This window comes from Pimephales promelas, chromosome 4 (assembly GCF_988280905.1).
Source record: "Pimephales promelas chromosome 4, fPimPro1.hap1.1, whole genome shotgun sequence".
Lineage (NCBI taxonomy): Eukaryota > Metazoa > Chordata > Actinopteri > Cypriniformes > Leuciscidae > Pimephales > Pimephales promelas.
In genome coordinates, this window is record NC_142772.1 from 41650298 (window position 1) to 41674922 (window position 24625).

The following is a 24625-nucleotide window of genomic DNA, read 5'->3' on the forward strand; positions in this document are numbered from 1 at the left end:
TCTTGTCGCTTGATAAAGTTAAGATTGAGCCACTGAAGTCACTTGGACTATTTTAACAATGTCTTCAATAACTTTTCGAGGCCGGCAAGTTTCAATCCCTCAAGAAGCCTATGGACTAGTGTGCAGGAGTGATCCAGCTCTCAGATTTCGTAAAAAATATCATAATTTGTGTTTACGAAGGTCTTACGGGGTTGGAACAACATGAGGGTTAGTAAATACTGACAGAATTTTCATTTTTGGGTGAACTAACCCTTTAAACAGAAATTTGATGATATTGACTTCCATAGTGTTTTTTCCTACCATGGATGTCAATGCCGCCATCAACTGTCTGGAAACTCATACAGAAGTGGGACAACTTGCGGTTGAATAAATGATTTTCAGTTTTATCCCTTTAAGTGACTCAAACTCAAAGCTCTTGCAGAGATGGAGCAGAACTGCGAACAGATCGACCCGCTTCACCATGAAACACACTGTGCATATCCTCATGTAATCCTATCACAATCATCACAGTTACAAAAAGCCATTTTACATTTCTCTTGATTTTTTGTAATATTAGATACACATCAATTCTAGTTTATTGTAAAGTCTTCCTTGCTTGGAGATAGAAAGAGTAACGTCCAGGCTAAAGTGCTGCAGAGACCGGGTAAATGGATGATGAGACATGGCAGGGAAATGCACACAGGTCCATCTCTGAATGAACTGATGAAGAGTGACATGCAGAGGACAAAAAAAAGATTCAAGCAAAGGCATTTAGTGTGGCCAGTGCTCCTTCATCTTCCTCCTCCAGCTCAAAACACAGCTTCTTCACCATCTCTCTCTTTATCCCTCCACTCCTACCTACAACTTTAACCTCTATGTTGATTGCTTCTGACATTCTCTTTTTTCTATATATATTTATGGGGCACTTTATTTGTGAATTAATTTGTCAAATAAATGTGACATCGGTTAAGTTTGTAGTGGAGTGGGGTAACGTATAAATGTGACAAATACACGGCGATCACATTTATGTAATTCACTTAGAATGATGTCATTCATACAGTATACTGTAACTAAAAATATCTGCACAATAGATAAATGCATTCACTTCATCAGCCAAAAATATATATATATCTAAAGGGCAAAGCGCATGCTTTTGCGTACGTATCTATTCCACTACAAAAAGTGAGAATTGTCCGACTTGACAGCTCCTTTTCACTTCTCTGCCTTCAGCCGCCTACTCTCGTCTACATTCAAGATGAGTTGTTTGGCATCTCAAATGAGCCTAAAGCCAAGAATTGCAGAGGATTGATGGCAAATGGACCACAGCACCGTTTTGGTGATGCCAGATTAAAAAAAAAAAGCTACAGCGATGTTTTCCTTATTAGACTCTCTCTCTAAGTCGCTCTCTATGGATTCATCATCTCACTGTACAACATTATTAATATATTTAATGACATTTGTTTTCTTTTTGTTTATCCCAGTCTTTGTTTCTCATTCTCTTTCAGTGTATTTTTCAATAATTTATACCCAAATCCAGGGAGCTTTAGTGGTATGTTTGGTCTCTGTCCAGGCTACAGCTAGTATTTTTTTTAGGTCATGGGACAACACCGTTGGCTATTTTCAGATTATAAATAAGACGACAATATTTATCCGAATACAAGTGGATTCTTTCCATGTGAGACTAACGTCTCTCCTTTGGTTAATATTTTTGTTTCATCATGATACAAAAATACTGATCCCAAATGTTTTGTATAGGGTTAGTAAGATTTAAATGATATCAAAAGTGACAGTAAAGATATTTTATGATATATAATGAATTACAAAAGATTTCTATATCAAATAAATGCTGTTCTTTTCACAAGAATATCTTAGAATAGAAAAGAGTTATTTTTAATTATATTTCACAATAGTTCTTAATTTTTAAAATCTCATTTCTTATTGCAGACTTTACAAATCTGAGCGCATTTGCATGTTTTAACAGGATTAAAAGAAGACTTGCTTCATTTGAATATAATTGCTGTCTAGGAGAAACAGTTGGGAAGTGATTTATGATTTGTCACAGCATTTCTAACCACATACAGTAACTTTCCATATGGGAAAGTATGGAAAGGTATATTTTTATTGCTTTTTTCCCCATAATGGACACAGTTGGCAAGCACTGCCAGATTCAATTACAAAACTACTGTACACACCTTTAACTGACTTAATATTTCTATCTCACTGCACATGTACATAACCTTGGGATTAAAAGCATTTTTTGGATGAGGCTTAAGCACTTGTATTGGACATGCCTTTGACTTTGTTTCTGACTTACAGAACATTCATTAACTGAGAAAAAAGAGATGCATTCGTATGACAACTGTAAAGTGACTTGTAAACCTTTTAGTGGCAATGACCCAGGACTGAACTCATAAACAGATTGATCCTTTTCACAAAGCTTGACATTTTAAAGAGAGTTACTGAGTGGAACGAAGCTAAATTTAACCGATAGGATATATCAGAGACTCACGTGTAAACTGATCTCAGGCGTTCATTGGATGCATATTATTTGGAGAAGAGCACCATTTCAATCTCAGCCTCTCTATAAAACAGCTCTAAGCAGAGTTGTCTAAAAAGACAATACAAGTTCAATAGTTTTAATTCGTCTCTCAATTCGTCGCTCAATTTTGTTGCTGCTGTGACAATTCTTCCATATAAAATTGTGTGATACTTGAACTTTAAAGTTGTTTAAATCTTCTTTAAAGGTTCATTACATCTAGTTTCATTACATTTTAATTTAGGCCTACATTGATGCTTTTTACCCAAATTAACTTCCATTGCTTTTGTATACATTTTATCAGTTGTGTAGATGGAATTGTGGATGTTTTTTCTTTTTTCTTTTTCTCTTTGTAAACCACCAGGGGGCCAAAGTTGTTTTTAGAAATAATAATCGAAATATTGGCAGGACAAAACAAGGATGCATACACCATTTAAATACTAAAACGTAGCTTTCAGTTTACTTTAAATATTATACTTTTACTTCATATTGATTTGTCTAATTTTTTAATGGATGGATGGATGGATGGATGGATGGATGGATGGATGGATGGATGGATGGATGGATGGATGGATGGATGGATGGATGGATGGATGGATGGATGGATGGATGGATGGATGGATGGATGGATGGATGGATGGATAGATAGATAGATAGATAGATAGATAGATAGATAGATAGATAGATAGATAGATAGATAGATAGATAGATAGATAGATAGATAAAAGACTGCTTAATGAATGAATGTAAATGCACTGAGAGCTACATATATTGCAAAACCGCTTAAGTTGAATTGAACCTGTAATATTAAATATATGACTAAGAAGGAAGATATATAAAACCATATTAAGCAAGATGGTTCATTGCAAAATGTATTCTTCTGTGACAGTTGTGGCTAAAATGAAACACTCACATTGGCTTAGGGGAAAGTCATGAAATCCAAAAGCACAGGGAATAGATCAACAGTCCCATTTGCAGCAATATTTACACAGCTCTATTTTGATTGCCTTATAAAACCTCCCCACTTAATTGTGCAATGCAGATTCAGGAGCTAATTGCTCTCTAAATATGTTATATGACACATGTCCTACCGAGTTTATTAGCGACACACACCAATAGCTCCTCATTTATTAAGATAATTAATTGAACAAATTTCCTTAGTGCTGCTAATATGCACACAAGCAGCAGTTGTCATCCTAAATGCTTAGTGCTGTGCCAGACAGACAGGATGAATGCATAATGTATTTGTGTTAGAAAATGTCATGTTCGAATGCACTAGTCTGAGCTTTAGATCACATTAAGACAGGACACATCAATTATGGATGTACTGTGACCCTCCTTAAATATTTGGACATGATTTTAAGCCATGTGTAGAATTAAATAATTTTTTTTAATAATAGTATTAAAATATACTGTATAATAAAACAAAAAAAAAATGCATTAGCAAATTATTATTTGTATTTTGTATTTTTTTTATACATTGTATTTATGAATTTTTAAGTGAGGTGTAAGTGGGGGGTTGAGAAAACATGAAGGAATAGTTCACCCAAAAATGAAACATTTCAGCGCCATAAAAGCTATATATATATATATATATATATATATATATATATATATATATATCATATTTTGTTAGTGGCAAGGGTGTTTAAGTGTATTGTAATTTATTATAATATTTATAGTAATAATAATTATTGTAGACAATTATCAGAAAAGGGCACAATACATTTTGAGGCAAAATAGGCAGGGGCTTGATTTAAAAATAATAATAATTATTTACAATCAGACTCAGAGAATCTTACTGCACTGGTTTGGTTCCAAATTGGGCCAAAAACCTAGGACTAGTAGGTCAAAAAATCATTTCATTTAAATAAAACATTTTTTTTTGTTTTTTTATGTCAAGCTTTTACTTGCTAAAAAGTATAAACTATAAATCAAATGCCTGGCTGCATGTAGTGGATTGTGTACAACAGCTTTTCAGCAAAGTTTTGATAATGTTGATAATGTTTAGGCCTAAGAAATATTCATATCAAATATGATACAGGGGGCTACATAGGGTTGAGTATAATCTTTCTTGCCTGATGAATGTTGAATGTTGATGTTTAACAATCCCATTATCTTTATCGAGATTCCTAACATACTGTTCTGACTTGCCAATGATAACATGAGTGTCCCATAGCCTGCTGAATTATCATAGATTTGGAATAGAAATTGTTGAACAAACATTTAGACAATCAGATGTCCTTGAAACATGCAGAGTATGACTAAACAAACAGTTAAACTGATAGTGAAAGATCCTAAACACTAAACGTGAAGATTTGTAGTTGCAGAAGGTAGGCTACTTCTTTCCTGAGCAACAGTGCTCCTACTAAACATAGTTTTGTCAAAGAGTTTCAGCTTATCTACAGTTTTGGAGGAACAATTCAGTTCACCAACCTTTAACCCAGCAAATACAGAACGTTCCCCCAACGTTCCCGAATTGTCCCACGAGGTTATTTTTTGGGGAACCAAACAAGAACGTTATAGGAAAGTTCCATTTGGGTTATTTTTAGGTTCCATTTTTCTAACGTAAGGAAAATGTTCCGGGAACGTTACCTTAACCTTAACATTGGGAACCAAAAACTAACAATCCCTGAACCTAAATTTGTTTGCTGGGAAGTCTTTGATAAAGCAGCAGTGAAATTGAAGGTATGTAATTGAATGTATGTCAATAAAAGATACATAAGGAAAGATGCAAAAGGACAATGCTTCATATATCAGTAACCAGACTATTGCTGGTCTCATTGACTTAAATAAATGTTTTCTATTTTAATGTATGTTAAACTACAGACCACAAACTGTTTAAATCAACAACACATAGCATTCAGGGCTGTCCAGTCACAGTAACGTTATGAGGCGGAAGATATACTGTACGTGTGAGACAGTACAAACTATTTTGAAAAACTATTTTGGACCCGACAGGAAACCCGATGACTCTTTTTGAGCACATGCAAAGAGGGTGTTTACATAGATGTTGTAAAGTCACAGCATTAAAAACAGCCCATTCACTTCTAAGAGAGTGGAAAATGATCTTTAAAAAAACCAAATGGATCCTAAAATACTAGTTGAATAGTTTAAATAAACACACTGCAACTATCTAATACTGTTTTTAGCTTCACTTATGCCTTTTCCCATGGCACGACAATTCAAATCGATACACTATTAAAACTTGAATTAGTACGCTGTAATGACATCCATTAGCATTTAACAAATTATTAAATGTGGTTTAGATGACAGATTTTTGCAATTGATCATTCGTTTCCAGAGGGAGATGGTACTTCATGTTTTAGTGCTAATATCTGTGTGCATGTGCATGGCAGGATTACGACATATTGATCTGTTCTATTCTACTGAAGTTTATCAATCTTTCCTATGTAAGCTTGCACTACCACAATTCTTTCTTACCTATACTAAAGTGCATGTTTGAGCTATACTAAAATGCATGTTTTACCTATAAAAGCAACTTGCACGGACATTTCATAAAACATGTCATGCCTTTGTTTTGTCTCGAGATTCACACCAGTCATGTTTTATTTTTTTATTTTATGAAGCCACAGTTTAAAAAGCTACTTAAATGGGACCTATTATGCAAAATTTACTTTTACATGGTGTTTGGACATAAATGTGTGTCGTAGTGTGTGTTTCTATGCGAGTGCTTCAGATGTGTGCGCTCAGAAAATCATATATCCGAAGTTTAGACCGAGATGTCTTTCAGATAATAAACCTTCATGACGATGAAGAACTGCAATGTCACGTGAACATGACCATGATAGAGATGATAATCATAACCAATCAGATGTATTGTTCAGTTTTGGCAGAGTATACGAGGCACAGGCTTTAGAGAATTCATCCGGTGGGGTGCAGCAGCTCATTTGCATTTAAAGAGACAGTACATGCACGAAAACAGCATGTGTTCCTTATACTCAAAATTGTCATTTACAACACAGTATAATAAATGATTTTCAGCTGAAACTTCACAGACATGTTCTGGGGACACCTGAGATTTATATAACATCTGGTAAAAGGGGGCATGATAGGTCCCCTTTAAATGTCCTAATTGAACTAAGGCCTAATCTTGGATTAATATAGATTCTGTATGTAATAGACTGTAAAGCCACAACAATGTGGTCTGGTTTCAGAAACTGGGCTTAGATTAAGCCAGGATTAGGGCTTCATTCAATTAGGACATTTATGAATGTGCATTAGGGGGAAAAAAAACATTAGGCCTAATTGGTGTGAATCCTGCAATGGCATTTATATATTTTATTATGTTTCAGTGCAAGTTGTTTTCAGATAAAACATCTTAAGTCTTGTCTGTGATACCAGGGGTGTGTGAATTACTGGACAAATAAATGTAATGGATTTTAAATCTAATTTATATATTTGCTTTTTCTTTTTACTATACATTCAGTTTATATATTATCTGGGTTTATCCATTATCTTCTCCATTTCATTTCCTGAGTGAAGCCACATTACCCGCAGGTGCATTAGTAGCATATTTTATTCATCTTGGAAGGGCAATTCAATATCTAGTTGGTTTTTCTCGTCCCACTTCACTCAACAGAAAAATAATTTTATTTGTTTTGTTTCTGTTCCTGACATAAAAAGTACTGTTGTGGTTTCTACTCAAGAATGACTAGCAAAGACCAACTAAAAGGCATTAGCTTAAAGAGAAATCAATGATAATTAAAGGCAGGTGAAACTAATGACGATAACTACTAAAATGACAACAAGCAGAGACCAGAAACCAAACAGGATGTAAACCTGGAAACAATGAGAACAGGGAATGCACTTCAAAATAAAAGTCCAACACAGACACAGAACTGGGATCGCAACTTTACTTATCCATCAAAATAAAGTAAACCTAAATACTGAATTACACCATAAAAAATAAATAAATAAATGCAACGTTGTTGAACTGAATGTGAAACTCTGGGAAACTACTTAATGTCTGACAAAACGCAGATAAATACATGCCTATTATACCAGTTATTTTTAACACGCTGACCCCGGGTATTTGTCTATCTAAGCAAGTTCAGAAACTCAGGCCGTAGTGTGTCTGTTAAAGTGTTGTTCCCCGTCGAGTTGGAAATGCAGAACAAGGATGTGTCTACCCGAGAGGACATATCTAGCAAACAAATTTAGGTTCTGGGAACGTTCTGGGAACGTTAGATTTTGGTTCCCAGAAAGTTCCTAGAACTTTCCCTTAAGGTTAAGGGAACGTTCCCGGAACATTCTCCTTACGTTAGAAAAATGGAACCTAAATAACGGTAACGCTTCCTTTTACAGTCCAGTTACCCATGTAAATACTATGTACTTATTTTAGTAACTACAATTACTGGGTAATAACTAGTACTAACCCTGAACCTACCCCTAAACCTACCCCTGTTCCTATAACGTTTTGTTTGGTTCCCAAAAAATAGCCTCATTGGACCATTCGGGAACGTCAGGGGAACGTTCTGTGTCCCTTTCTGATGAGGGGTGGGATTAAAGTCAGGCACTTTTCCAATCCTGGAGTGTGATTGGCCACAGGTCACGGTGTTACATTATTCTTTTACAAAACCTCTTTTAAATTATTAAAGACATCATATACAACACATAGAATCCATACACGATAAGAAACGGTGAAGTCATCGTGTCTGCCGTGTTACCATTCAATAACATAAACTGTGCTTTGCATGAGTGTTGCCGTTTATATCAATTTATGGTCTCCAAAGGTAGGATTGGATTCAAATATATCTGTGGCCTTTCTTTGTTTCTGGGAAGGCATTTGCAGTTCTTGCCTAAACATTAGAAATGAATTTGGTGGTTGGAGTCAACCTGTAGTCCAATAAGAAGTCCTGTTTTTTGTGTTGGTGGGTGCAGAAGGTCTGCCTGCCTCGTAAGAGGTGTCTGGCAGTTGTCTTAGCATCTTATCTGATGTAGCTGACCATTTGTTTTTGTTCATTCATCAAGGATCCAATTACAGTGTGGCACACCGGCAGTTAGAGAGGGGCCCTGTTATCTTATGACTTTTCATTTGGTATGACAAGCTACAGGTAAGTTAATGATTATTTCATCCAGGTAGAATTACTCTGCCTTATCATAAAGAGTTTGCAGCATTTGCATGTGTAATAAGTTCCTTCATAAAGACAGTAATGGGTCTGCTGCATGTTCCTGCTATTGCTTTTACGTCACAACATCATAATGTTTACCTGAAAGACGATGAACGGTCAAATGTCCTTGTTAATAGTACAAGGCATAATGCAAACTTACTAAGTGCGTCTAGCTGAACATGCTAGTGTCACAGACAACCCCCATGTTTTATTTTTATGAAGCATGAACATCTGTTGCTAATGCATGTGAACAACAATGACCTTTGTGCTTTTCTAATAGTAAGTGGTCATGGTGTCTGTCTGCGTGACCGGAAAGAAATATTCCAGATATAGCTTTGTTTACCACAAACAATAATTCTGACGTGTCCCACAAGTAAAAATGGGCTTATATCGTGGAGTTTGTCATTTTAAATTGTGACGATGGAATAGCCTATATCTCAAAATAGTTATTTTTGCTGGAATTGTCCAGGTAATTTTGCCTACTCTTTTATGAATACTGCATGTGAATTTGGATATCTTGTCACATACCGTTTTTTCACCTATATAGAAGGAAAGTAGGATATTTCGGATTCGTCCAGAGTCTGTTTTCATGAGTGAGCTATCGAATAATTCACTCAAACACTGATTCATTCAGGAAAGAAACGAATTATTTATTTTATTCATTATTCTATTTTATTGTATTTTTGTTTTGATGTTTTTTTGTGGCGGGCCTACCTAAACAGTACTGCGAAATCTTTACCAGCCTCATGGCGCCCAGACACTTCACACTCATTCCCCACATGGCGCCCAAACTCATTTTGGTCATTAGCCAAATCCGATCGATATACAGCTTCAAATGGTTCAAAAGGCTTATTTTGCCATTTCATTTCCACAGAAAACTATTAACCGTATACATGTGGGATGTCTAAAAAAAACAAATAGCAAAATAAACAAAGAAATGCATACAAATTCTGAGATAAATTTGTAAGAGAAAATGCTACATGTATATGAACTGCCAGTAGCCAATGCCAATATTGTATATTTAATTTTAAACTCGATTTATGCTTAGTAGGCTATTTGATAGAGAAAAATAGGCTATTATATTTTCCATAATATTTGTTTTAATCTCTGTCTTAGGAAAACCGTTTCCAAATGTGCACTAAAGTTCCAGGATTTCAGTCATTAAGAAAACAAATGCAATTAAATTAAAAGTGAAATTTTTACTAAAAACGTGTTATTGTGGGATGTGTGGGTCTAAACTAGTTGTTAATTACAATTAAAAACAATAACGATTGTCATAGTATTACAGAGATTCTATGGGAAAAAATGTTTGAAAAAATGGAGCACTGTGGCGACATTATGCAACATGCTATGTTTATGATTTCCTTATAACCTTATAACCACTTGACTTGCATCCTTAGCAGCCCATCTGTGTAACTGCTATTTAAACATTATGTGTTCCTTATGAGTCATTTGACAGGAAAGTGTCAAGAATGTAAATAAATGTATAAACACTAAATTTGCTAGTTTATATAATCAAAGCATCCCTTTCTACACAAACACACATGAAGTCATGGACATTTACCCTCATGAACCCATCTGACATGTCATTGCTCTTTTGCACGAATACATTATTTAGGCTACAATAAAGGTAAAGAATAAAGGTTCCAAAAAAGTTTTTTTTTTTTCTTTTTTTGCAGTAATGGCAAGGAAGAACCATTTTAAGAACCTTTCAAATAATAATTCTTTTAAAAAACACGTTTTCTTATAGTGTGAAGAGACTTTTTAATATCTAAAAAAAACTTTTTCACTATAGCCTTTTGTGCAATGGAAATGTGCATGGATGTTTAAGGTTCTTCAAGGAACCATAATCATATTTATGTTGTACTCCAAGACACTTTAATTTTACCACGGTATTGCCAAGGTATGCTAGCCCTATTATAAATGTCTAAAACACCATGATTCTTTTTGCTATTCATTTTTAGTCGCATCACTATATGAGAATCACAGAATCACATTAGTCAAGCTCGCATCAGTTGACTCTCCACGTCTCCAAAAGTGTTGTTTTCTATTCCAGCTCTATCCATCTCTCAACCTGAAACACATTTGGACACTTTTGAAACACCTGACAAACTTGATTTTGATGATAAGCACAAATATTCTCAAGAGAGAGCAAATTCTTATTTGACGGTATATGTCAGCTAACGCTCACATGGATGCCACATGGTAAGGCTGCTTCATTTCATTCACACCTGATGCTAAATAACACAGATGCCACTAATCATCTGCCCTTCATCCATATCAGCAGACACGTTAATTCAAACAAGGAACGTGGTGATTCAGTTGCAGAAACAATTTCTATTCATCTTCTTAGAATGATGCCATTTTATATTTCACACTTGTTAATGATGATCTGCAATATTCAGTGGGCATCCATTCCAACGGTTTTTATATTTAATTCATGGTTGTTTGTGCGCATTTCCTCATATTTTAGTCATTTATTCTGGGCATTTGCACATCAAATTGGACACAATATCAAGAATCAGTCCACATACATTTTTATGACCTTCCCAGCTGAACAAAAAACAGCACAGATGAAAAATATATAATCGGTTATGAGAAGGCCAAACCTATTGTTGTGGGGATTCATGAAGCACGAGTGGCATAAATAAAAACAACTCCACCTTCCTATCAAATATTCTAGTTATTAAAATGTAAATTTTTTGGGACAGTTACAAATCACTCAGTAACTGAAGCAGATATAGCCTAATAAATCAAAAGCTTGTTCATTCCTTTAGATCAACCAGAAACATTTTGTGAAAACCTCTTGTCCCATTTAAAGGGTATATACACCGTAAAACTTAAAATAATAGCCCAAGCTTTTATTTTCCCAAATCAACGAACTGCACCGGCTTGTATTTGAGACAGAAGGCGTCTATATGAGACAGGCCTTTAATTTAGTGTTGAGATATTGTTCATTGAGTGTAGGCCTAGAGATAACGATCCAAATAGCATGTAGGCTGATAGACGGAAAGCATGACAGTCGGAGGTTACCACATTATATTACGTTTTAAAAATAATAATAATAATAAAAACATATTTACAAATATACTGTTCTCAAAGTTAATTAAAAAATACACATTACATTCCAAACGTCCTTATAGTTAAAGTTATTAGTTATAAACATAGTATTTTTTTGTTCTCAAAGTTAATTAAAAAAATACACATTACATTCCAAACGTCCTTATAGTTAAAGTTATTAGTTATTAGTTATAAACATATTTTTTTGTTCTCAAAGTTAATTAAAAAATACACATTACATTCCAAACGTCCTTATAGTTAAAGTTATTAGTTATTAGTTATAAACATAGTATTTTTTTTTTCTTTTTACAGAACAGCTTCAAAATTTGCTATTTCAGTATGGGTTTCTGTTCACTTATTTCTAGGCAGAAGGTCCAATGGACGACCAATTATCACAGAATCAATTACGTAATAGCATTTTAAAAAATCTGGATGAGAGGGTAAATTATATCTTTCACCAAGGAAGTGCATTCATCCTTATTAGAGCAACTATGTAATTTCATGTGTCATGGGGGAAAGTAAAAAATGATTAAATGCATAGATTAAATAAACACTGGAGAAAAAATGACTCTAGAGTTAATCATAGGGTCATTTGCTAGAAAATCATTGGACTTTTACAAGTAAAAATTGATTGGATAGAATCTATGTCTCATTCTCACCTAATTTATAACCTGTTGAATAAAAAGAGACACAGACCTTTTTTATAAATAAGAACTGTTTTGATAAATGAACTTTTTTGCACTTTCTGCTGTTTTCTGAGCAAAATATTTACCCTTAATTTCAGATGCTATGCTAACTTATTTTAAATGTATTTGGCAGTTCTAACAATTAATGAGTTAGAATATTCATCATAATGTTGCAAAATTCTCTCAAATGTAATTCAGGACATCTGCAATGGACATGGCTATTGTTTTTTTTTTTTCAGGGGGACTGTCTGACTGGTGACTGAAGTCTCAGACAAGCACAAATAATGGCTTTTGTGATGGTTTACGCCTCATATTCCATGTGAGAGATCACAGTTTATTGATCCGTGTCAAATCATTTTAATCGAGATAAGATGGTGGGCCGATGAGTGAAACTGTAAGCCTTCAGAATGATTTTATTTGAAAAAAATGAATCTAATCAAAATGCAGTTTCTGAATTTTTAATGGAGTTCAGATGGAGCATGACATGATGACACTCTCCTGTCAGTAAGTCTAAAAAATTCAAAGACCTATTTTTAAGAATCCTGAATATGGTAATGCAGCTCTTGTAAAGAACCTGATATCTATAGACGTGAACATTACCTATATGATTTAATAGCTTCTAGATAGATAGATAGATAGATAGATAGATAGATAGATAGATAGATAGATAGATAGATAGATAGATAGATAGATAGATAGATAGATAGATAGATAGATAGATAGATAGATAGATAGATAGATAGATAGATAGATAGATAGATAGATAGATAGATAGATAGATAGATAGATAGATAGATAGATAGATAGATAGATAGATAGATAGATAGATAGATAGATAGATAGATAGATAGATAGATAGATAGATAGATAGATAGATAGATAGATAGATAGATAGATAGATAGATAGATAGATAGATAGATAGATAGATAGATAGATAGATAGATAGATAGATAGATAGATAGATAGATAGATAGATAGATAGATAGATAGATAGATAGATAGATAGATAGATAGATAGATAGATAGATAGATCTTGTCCACCTAAAACATGAACATTCTGTCATCAATTTCTCACCTTCCAAAATGGTAGCCTATAACTTTCTTTTCTCTGCAAACCACAAAATGATACATTTCCACACTCCTCTTTTCCATTCACTGAAAAATGTTGACCAGGGAAAGTAAAAAAAAGAAAAAGCCCCCAACATGCAACTTTATGTTGCTTTTTGCTATTTTTGAAGCTTAAAAAGCGCCAGGTCACCATTCACTTCCATTGAATGGAAAAGATTAAAAATTCTGCTGACTGTTTTTGTGTTCCACAGCAAAAATAAAATCGCATGGGTTTGGAAGATATACCAAAATAAAGGTGAGTGAGTACAAGATGATATTTCTCCCTTTATTTTCTCCTGTAAGTAACCTCCTGTAAGTAACTGTATAGATTTTCAGCCTCCCTCCTGTGCGACAACTATGTCAACCTCCCTTGTGCTTCTCTCATACTCTACTTCCACCCCGTACAGCTTGCTTTCGTTTGCCCATCCTCCCCGAGGAATAAAGCATAATAACACTTGTCATCATTCCTGGTTAGTGCATCTCATTCAAGATGATACTTAAGTGTGTGTACTGCATGACTCCTGGCATACTCTTAAGTGATTGTATAAAAATATGTGTGAAATTCACAATAACAGTTTCTCCTGTCCTTTCCCCTACTCTAAAAATCCACAACGGTCGAAAACACATCGGACGACACTGAAAGGTGTGACTCAACATGTCAGGCACATCTCAGGTGAGTTTTACCTCAGAGCGACGTCTCTCCGGGCCTCATTTTGCGCGACGGTGCTGGTCAGGAGAGCAGAAACAGTGTCGTAAGCTACTAAGACTCAAGGAGAGTAGTCACAGAACACGAGAGACCCGAGGCTAGTTCTGGGAAAACCTGCTTTTTGAACCTGAACTGCATCTGTGTCCATTTCTTTTTCTAAATTCTAAAGACAGTCAGACTGTGTGTGTCTTATTTGCAATTTTAATGCGAATCTGTCCCTTCCCATTTCCATGCGCATTCCCCTGTCCAGCATATATGAGGCTATTTTTTCTTGCACAAAGGACAGCTGCTAAGAGGATAGACTTCCTCCACTTACCCTAACGTTTAAATATTAATGTCACTCTCGTGAATAATTGATGTCACAATTTATTAATCTCAACAGGAACACCAGACCTAAAGTTACCAAGCAAATAAAAAGAGATGCTGGGGGAAGTTTTAACCATTTCGGTGTTATTTGTAAAGTGCTTTTTTTTTTTCTCCACAAAACAAAAAATAGTTTCAAAGAATCAGTTACAGAAAAATTTCACTGGCAAAGTAGGTTCATTATCCATTGTCAATGGTGCAAGGCACTGCAAGCAGCTTTTTATTGGTAAACGAGTTGCTAGAATTCACATGTGAACATTTCCACAAACTTAAAATCGATGCGAAATCCGCATGGGAATTTTTATTTTTTTTATTTTTATTTTTTTTTTTTGAATAAGGGGACTTTCACATGATTTCACATTCCTGATTGCGTGGATTCTGCGTTTCGGTCACAGAATTTCACCATACAAAGTAACTTTTGTGTGGGGGATATTTCAGTGGCCCTTCTACATGTTACATCAACACTCCAGTAGATTAACCCCTTAATTTTTTTTTCTCTCTCTCTTTCTTTTTTTTTTTTTTTTTTGTTAATAAATGTATATTTGTTTGGACGTTACCTTTGCGAGCGAGTGCATTTTTATTTATGTTGTGGCCGTAACAGGCAACAAGTGACCCTCTTTATGAGTGAGTCACAAACTACAGGCCCTATCATTGACCCACGAAGCAAGTGTATTTTGCTAGTTTCAGCCCAACGCAGTTATCATTTTTTTTACATCCTGTGCCACATTTTTAAAAAGCAAATGCATTTGTGCTATTTTGAGGCAACTGAATTATTATCTTTGTTATTTAAAGCTACAGTGTGTAACTCTTTTCATTTATTCTTAGCTAAAAACACTTAAAAAATATATGTGCTCATTAGTTCGTTCAAATAATAAAGTATTCTCGTGAGTGTATAATATGCCATTGAAAATACATACGGGTAAGGGGTTTTAATGTCGGTCGCCATGTTGCCCCTCCATCTTGAAAGTACATTAGCCAAAGAGGGACAAACCTGTTAATTCAAGCTTTGCCTTTCGTGTTTACGTTTGAGTTAAAACTCATGGACGAGGTCGAACTGGAAGCCATGTTAATCTTGGACTATATTGGCAACCGTAGGAGTTAAAACGAAATCGGAATTGAGAGGAACAGAAACTAAGAAATTACACTCTGATTGGTTTATTGTACGTTACGCCCCAAAACACACCCATTACTCATTAAGAGAATAGGGACAACCATTTTTTCTTGTCCTTGTGATATATTTTTTGGTCCCTATGAGGGAAAAGAGCTTATAAATATACTAAGTGATGTTTGTTGTTTTGTTTTTTAATTTAAAAATGCAGAAAGTTTCTGTGATGGGTAGGTTTAGGGTTAGGTGATATAAAATACAGTTTGTCCCCATAAAACCCAGTGTGCGCATGTGCATACAAAATGTATAGGCCTATACATTCAAGACAAGATTAACCATGGTGGTATTTTAAATGCAAATGCATGCTATTTCTATTTTTAATGTATCCTCTTTAATAATGCAACAAGTGTGATACTTGATATTTGAAGTGTCATGCATTCACATTAGCACATTACACGAACATTACGCAGTCACATTAACATGAACATCATGAGAAAAGCCAAGCTCTACTTCCTGTTGTCTTTGTGCCTTTCCCTCAAACCCAATGCTGTGTGGCTTCTGAATACTAGCAGCAAACATTACATTCACTAACACTTAATCCTATACTATAACACTTTTTCATCACTGTCACTTCACCCTGAGATGAAACTAATATATGCCCATACATAAGAGACACTCTGCTGTCTCAGGAAGATGGATAACTTGCTTGAGCTCACTCATGGACAAAAATCTGCTGGGTTGTATATGTTTTAAAAAAAAAAAAAAAGTTTAACCATTTAAACCAATGGCCCACGTTGAAACAACTCAGCATTTTTAGAGTGTATTTATGGGTTGTGAATGAGGGTGATGTGTCTTTTTAACATTGGAGAAATAATGATGATTTATTTTGTTGAGATAATACAAGACCATTAGAGAAACATTTGGCCCTTTTCTTTTTATGGAAAAATAGTGTATGTTTCTCCGCCTTATTTATTGATAGGTATGAAGATTACATACAGTATGAAGTAGATTTCAAAGAATGTGAAAGCAATATTTTTTTGCAATATTTTGAAGACTTTGAGTGACCAGGTATGCGTAAATAGTTTGATTTGATTTCATGTTGATTTTAAAATCAGACATAAACCCTTGTGATGTTATCAGCCTGAATTCTTGATCGTTTTTTTTTTTTTTCCTCCTGCTATTTTCCCATTATGTTAAAAGGTCTTTCCTTGTTGCTGAATGAGTTCAATCTCTAGAGCCTGTTGGTCAGTAAATGAATGTCCAGTAGATGGAACGAATTGTTGTAATTGATGGCCTTCTTGTTGGAAACACCTCAAGATTTTGACAACATCTAGTAAATGGTCCTTTAAGAAGACCTCACTTTCAAGATGAATGAGGAAAAGCCACTAGCAAGGTAGTTTCACTTCCATTATTGAAATGATCTATGTGAACTGAATCAAAGGTCAAAGCATTTGTCAAGTGTTCTTGAACGCTGAGTTATAACAGTGAGTTTACAGGCTCTTCAGTTCCTATTTAGGTGCTGTCCTTGACATGTGGCTTCTCTGTAAAACTCATTTAAGAGCATACACTTTGGAGAAATCAGTCTTAAAAGGGCCACGGTGGTGTTTTCATTACATTATGCAACATACATTATATTAATGCTTTTCAAGTCAGCATTAAATCAAAATTGACTTGCTTCCCAGCTAACAAAAATATATTTTGCTAACGTTGCCATTAAGCTCCGAATGGCCTCTGAACATTCAAAACTGGTTATAATTTTTTGGTAATGCAAACATTAAGTGAAACCTTCCATTTTATCATTTTGCAAACATTATGGGACCATTACTTTTTTAAATGTTCTCTGAAGTAATAACAACATTTAAAAGACGTTTTAGAAAAGTGTCATGAATATGTATACATAATGGTTTTAACTTCACGAAAACCTTGCCAGAATGTTAGCCAAAGTTCTGAGAACGATCCCTGTTAGCTAAGTTGGAACTGAAATCAATACTGGATCATTTTTAAATTAATAGCCAATCAGACTGTGCAGGATGGGTAATCTCATCACCAATGGCTGCTGCTATACAATCTTCATTTGATAAAACCTGATCAGAGCAACCTGATGAATCACACTTTAGTCTCAATGACAAAAAAAAGCACTAAGCACCTCCTCTGGTCCTCGCAGAAAAATGGCGATATTCAAATATGCAATCACTTCACATTCGATTTTTTTCAAACAGAAACATCATAAGAGACTAGGTTTGTTTATAATCCTTCAAAACCTTCAAGTGCTTGTTGAAAGAACATGGTCCTCGGTACGTGTATAGATTAAAGTGTCTAAGCGATAGCAGACGTAATGTGCTGAAAAAAAGGGCGATGTGTGTGTCACAACAATAAAGAGACGGAGCAGTGTTTTGAAAAAAAGGCCTTTTTGTGCTATGCATCTCAAACTCTGATAATATAAAATGTCCATAGGATACATTTCGAATCAAATTTAAATAATATTTACTGAATTTATTGTCTAATCAAATTTCAGCACTGTAGCTCATTTCTAATTGGTTAACCAGAGGATGGTTAAACTATCACAATAGATGGTCATCTTTACAGACAGCTTTCCTGTGATAATTTATAGATTTTTTTTAATGCAGTTGTTTAAATAAACAACTTGAGCTAGACTAAAAGATAAAGCAGCAAAGTTAAAAACTCTGACATAGATCAATGACTAACTGAATTAAATATTCAATCAGTTAACAGTTTACTACAGTCATATGTGAAAGTGAAAACTGCTAAATGAATACACCACATAATTTTACATTCATTTTGACCAGCATTAACCATTCTTTCACAGAAATAGATTCTTGGACTTCGGGACTCTAAAGGACAATAGCTCCTCGGACGTGTCAAACGAAATCAGGGTCTGTCAGCGACCACCTCGTGATGTCATATAGGAGACTGGCTTCAGGTGTATTGACCCTATTCTAGGTCTGGAGGAATGATGTCTGACATGGACACAGAGTTGTCAGTATTCATTTCTGCTGTACAGTGGACATGTCCAGAGAGTTGCCTTGACATTAGAGTGAAGGAAGCTGCCATTGTGATTTAGTACTGACTGATTCTTATTTATCTGTAATATCAAATGGCCAACAACGTGGACCATTTATGATTAGATGGGTAGTAGCTGACATAACATGAGTGCAGTGACACTGACATCAGTCCCCTGCAGCATTTTTCTAATATTTGTATAAAAATGATAAATGCCATTGTATGCGAACACACATTTACAGACTATACACTCTTAAAAATAAAGGTTCCAATAGAGGGTTTTTGCAGGGATGCCATTAATAAGAACCTTTCTTTTTTTACGAGTGTATGGGATATTTCAACTATGGAAGTGCTAAAAACTAAATGCTGTATAAAATGGTGCAAATTCCAAGAAATTGCCAGTTCCAGCATCTTAAATGGTTGGCCTACTTTCTTTTATGAATTTAGGATACTTTTATGCCTTTGAGATGACTGGGGAAAAGTTTCCGAATCAACTTGAATTCATCCCTATACAGTGGGGTACAAAAGTCTGAGACCACGCTGAAGTCTATGGCTTTCTATGAATCACAAGATGCTCTTTGAAACATTGTCAAATCACGCTGGTATCACATGTTAACCAGCATGATTTGAGAATGTCAGGTTTTAACTTGTGGAGTTCAAACAGCATTACTAATACATATTTTTTTAAAAATTAAATAAAACAAAAATTCACCAGTGATCTTTTGTATACATCTAAGCTTGATATTTATATTGGGGCTGTCAAACGATTAATCGCATCCAAAATAAAAGTTTGTGTTCACATAATATATGTGGGTGCACTGTGTATAATTATTTTTTATATATATAAATACACACACATGCATGTATATTTAAGAAAAAAATATTATTTACATATAAAATATTTATATTTATATATAATATAAATTATATATATAAATCTATATACAGTATACATGAAAATATTTCTTAAATATATACAAGCATGTGTGTGTATTTATATATATATAATAATTATACACAGTGCACCCACATATATTATGTAAACACAAACTTTTATTTTGGATGCGATTAATCGTTTGACAGCCCTAAACGATTAATCGCGATTAATCGCATCCGAAATAAAAGTTTGCGTTTACATAATATATGTGGGGGCACTGAGTATAATTATTTTGTATATATATAAAAACACACGCATGCATGTATATTTAAGAAAAAAATATGATTTATATATAAAATTTTTATATTTATTTATAATATAAATTATATATAAATCTATTATACAGTATATACATGAAAATATTTCTTAAATATACTCAAGCATGTGTGTGTATTTTTATATATAAAATAATTATATACAGTGCCCCCACATATATTATGTAAACACAAACTTTTATTTTGGATGCGATTAATCGCGATTAATCGTTTGACAGCCCTAATATATATATATATATATATATATATATATAAATATACACACATATATATATATATATATATATATATATATATATATATATATATATATATATATATATATATATATATATATATATATATATATATATATATATATATATATGAAGAGTTCAGATGCAAAAGCCTCTAAGTGCCATTGGAAATTTTCTTCTAAAATTATCATTTTTATCAAGCTTGTATATTTAAGTTCAGTAATTTCACTTAAATGGCAATGAAGATTACCTATTAATTGTAATTTAAGTGAAATTACTGAACTTAAATACACAAGCTTGATAAAAATGGTCATTCTAGAACAAAATTTCAAATGGCACTTAGAGGCTTTTGCATCTGAACTCTTCATATATACACCCCGGTCAAAAGTTTAATTTTTTTTTAAAGAAGTCATTGTGATAATATTTCACAGTAATTTTTTTTCCTGTATTTTTGATCAAATAAATGCAGGCTTGATTAACCTAAGATTCTTCTTTCAAAAATGTCCCTAGTAGGCTACTGTACACACCCACCCCCACAGACACACACACACACACACACACACACACACACAGTTATCCTGTTTCTTAAGGATAAAACATTTTACATAAACTCCTAGTGGTTATAAAACTGCTAAATAACCAAAAGGGTTGAAGGTTCAAACCCCTAAATGGGTTTCTTTATACTATCACCACTGTGTTCAAAGCACTTGCTCCAAGAAGAGGATTGTCCCTGTAAAAAAAAAAAAGTCACTTTGAATCTAAGGGTCCCCTAAATATAACCCAACGTACTCACCTGTCCACACTGATCACGCACAGCGTCATGATAGATGCAGTGCAGCACATCACATCCATAGCGATGAAGATGTTACAGAAGACCTCTCCAAAAAGCCACTTTCCTCCAGTGAGGTCCGTCACGATCACGAATGGCATCACCACAACAGCCACGGAAAGATCCGCCACGGCCAGAGACACCAGCAGATAGTTGGACGGCTGTCTGAGCTTTTTAACGACGCACACCGCAATCACCACCAACATATTTCCAATCACCGTCACGGTGGTGATGATGGCCAGCATAATTCCGATAACAATCTTTTCCGCTGAGGTGAAATCAAGCAGTTGTTCCCCACAGGAATTGTTCCACATGGCCATTGAGATGTTGTAGAATAAGTGTGAGGAACCATTGAAAACTTCCGACGCGACCTCGGGGTGAGTGAACGAGAAGAAATCTAGTGCGCCCGATGAGTTGAACATCATCCCTGCGCCTGATGATGAAGAGCTCGCCAAGAGTGCGCTCCGTCCGCCAAACGCATGCTGAAGCGAGCGCAGATCTGGGGTGTCTTCCAGCTTTCCAAAAGAAAAAGAAAGAACAAGACAAGTCGTGAGGAGGGTATAGGAAAGGAAAACTTAAATAAACGGGACGAGAGAGGACAATCGCTTTGGTTTGGCTGATAATAGCTAATGTGCGCGTGGAGGCAGTCCTTGACTTGATGGAAGTGACAGTTCTGCAGAATTGCGCACTCTAGTAGGTTAAACGCGTAACTTTCTCATCAAAGGGAAGCCGAAGGTCTCAGCTCCACCTACACGAAGATGTTTCGGTTTTTTCTTGCGATCTATTTCGGTTGCAAGTAGCAACAACACTGTTTTTAACAGCTTTCTAGTCATTATCTGCTCTGACTTCACTTCTCATTAGATTAAATATAGACTGGAAAGGGGAGAATAAATAATAAAACGACTTAGCCTATCTGACAGATATAATACAGTATAATAACACACCTGCCTCTCTGACAGACCAAATGCTCTGTTTACAGCGACAATCATTTTCATTAAAAGATAAACTGGTGACAGCCATGAGAGACTGCGAACCTTTGCAATGTGGGCGTGTCCACTAAATATAGCCTATTACTTTTATGCAAATGTACAACATCAAATATAAGCAGCAACATCTGGAGAGTGCAGACAGAGGAGCTTGATTAATTAATAATAATTATATATGATTATGAATTATAGGCCAATAAATAATTACGATAATAATAACAACAGGAAAACTATTAACCTTCAAATGGTCTTCGTTTCCTGTTTACACTTCTGGGCTTCGGGGTCTATACGACCCCAACACCTGATTGTACAACAATTGTACAAAAAAATATACATTTTTAATCATACAAATAATATATCTTTTTTGTTTACTTCTCATCTATTCATTAATGCTGTGTTTTTGGAGCTATAAAGTACTTTTGGCTCCATATATCACAGTTCCTCAACTACACCATTAGCTTGCATGTGAAATATTATTTTTATGATACATTGCATTTATGCTCTAGTAGGCCTTCATTTCTGTGTAAAAAATTTCAGATTTATGTCGGATTTTTTTTTTTTTTGACACATGAAGAAAATATGTTTAGTTTTTTATCACATTTCCCATTCATTTCAATGTGGGGTCATATTGACCCCGAAGACCAGAAGTGTAAACATTTTTTTTTACACACCTTCAGAACAACCGAATCAAGACCAGTTTTTGTGTGCGTGTGTGTATAGATTGATAATGTATGAAAAGTCACAAAATCAGGGAACCTTCTTTTTTTTATTAAGTCAAAGTCGATTGGGGTCGTATAGACCCCATGACCCGATTGAGGGCTACACCAATTAGAAAACTGAAGGGGTGCCATTTTTTTAGGCCTATAAGCTTTGTATTTTACAATGTAATAGTCTATGTACCTGTTGGCTAAATTAACAGTATGAACTTGTTCTTCACCTGGTTTATTGGTCAGTTGGTTTGAGCAATGCATTATGGTGATTTTCTTATTTTTGCCCTACGTCATCCATTTTCTCTGGGGTTTTTTTCTCTATTGCCACCTTTCTGTTGAATTTTTTTTTCGAGTTTTATTAAAAGACGATCTTACCAGTGCGAATCACCCCTTAGGTTGGTGAACAAAACGGTTGGTTCAAACCCTGCAAGGGGCAATTCATGATCACTGTCCGTGCCATGGAAAAAGCCCATTAAATTCAGGTTGCTACAGGGGATATTGTCCATGATATAAGTGTACTGTAAGTCACTTTGGATAAAGCGCCAGAAAAAAAATGCTTATCATTTTAGACTTTTCAGAACACCATGCAGAACTCGGAGAAAACAAAAGCCCTGAAAAGCTGAACATTCAAAACCTATCAGCTGAAATTTGATAGTCCTTGGAAGAAGAAAAAAACAAAACAAACATCCTGTATGTATGGATGGTGAGCACTCATCCTCATGGAGTTAAGTGGCATGAAAAATGAATCTGTAATGAAGCAGAGAACTGCACAGAATCGGACAGCATGTTCCCTTGCGTATGTGAAAAGGCCATCATCATCATCATCTTCTTCATCATCATCATTGTTAAACAGCTGGGGCAAGTCACCCCCAGAGCCTTAATGTTATCTAAATGCATAATTTTTGTGACCAATCCTTTGCTTATGGGTAAAACTGGGTTTATGATTTAAAGCAGTATAGAAGATGGGGCAGCTTTCAAAAAGTAATCCTTTGTACTTTATTAATCCTTAGTAATCCTTAGTATCTTAAAGGCATATTAATCCTTAAAGTGATATTACCTAAATTATATATAAAATACCTTTTGAAAGGGTACAGTGACAGCTTTTGTGGCTTTTTTTTCTGTGAGTGAATCTTTTAGATGCCATGGACCTCCAAATATGATCTTCCTGGTGCGAGGCCCCTCATTCCTAAAGTTTAAAAGCTATATATTTTCATGTAAAGACCAAATTCAAATAATATTAATATTAGTTTATTTATGTTACATTGTTCTTTTTTCCCATTGGGCTTGAATGTAGATATTATTATATATGATGTTAACGATTATTTATTATTATTATTATTTTAAATCCATTTATTTTAATCAGTGTTTTATTTCAAGGAATTATTTAGTTTAATCTCATTTTTTATTATTTATTAATTTGTACATTTTTTTTTTACACTGAGCTATGAGCTATAGGATAAGTTTTAGACTTCTTTTTTTTTTTAAACTCAATGTTAAACCTGGGTCAAAAGTGTTGCGAGAGAGATGAAAGCCAAACATCTGCTTTGACCCAGCATGCTCTCTGCTTCCCTCAAGCCTCATTGGTCTTTTTCAGAGAATAGCCTGACAAGCAGAGCACTAATGATGAATGTCAGCTTAAATTAAAAGTCATTGCAGTGATTTGCAGTCATTGCAGTGACTGTTGCTGAAATTGCCCTGTTAATGCTCATATATGATCCTCATTCAGTAGATCTGGTAAAGGTGTTTGTTTACTTAAAAATCTCTGTTATAGGCCTATTATATAATTAATTCATTAACCATTATATATCTGACTCCTGGCCTGGGTTATTAGTTATTTCTCGCCATATGCAAGATGAATTATCAATTTCAATGAATTTTCTTAGCAAAGATTTTTCCGTGGTAGGTTGCCAATTATTTCCCCAATTCTCCCCATTACATGGCTAGTAAGGACTCT

General features: G+C 34.6%; 1 protein-coding gene and 1 long non-coding RNA gene across 2 annotated transcripts in view; one reads left to right on the forward strand and one right to left on the reverse strand.

Moving 5' to 3' along the window:
• Positions 1-21688, reverse strand: part of htr7c (5-hydroxytryptamine (serotonin) receptor 7c) — a 31084-nt gene extending 9396 nt beyond the window's left edge. The window contains exon 1 of the mRNA XM_039659151.2: positions 20940-21688. Coding sequence (XP_039515085.1) covers positions 20940-21400 — 461 coding nt within the window. The 5' untranslated portion in view covers positions 21401-21688. The remainder of the gene's footprint in view (positions 1-20939) is intronic.
• LOC148981751 (uncharacterized) lies at positions 13438-19468 on the forward strand. The gene is made up of 4 exons (XR_016168372.1): positions 13438-13973; positions 14147-14176; positions 16878-17070; positions 18505-19468. It is a non-coding gene; the product is annotated as an uncharacterized LOC148981751 (long non-coding RNA).
• Positions 21689-24625: the final 2937 nt, after the last annotated feature.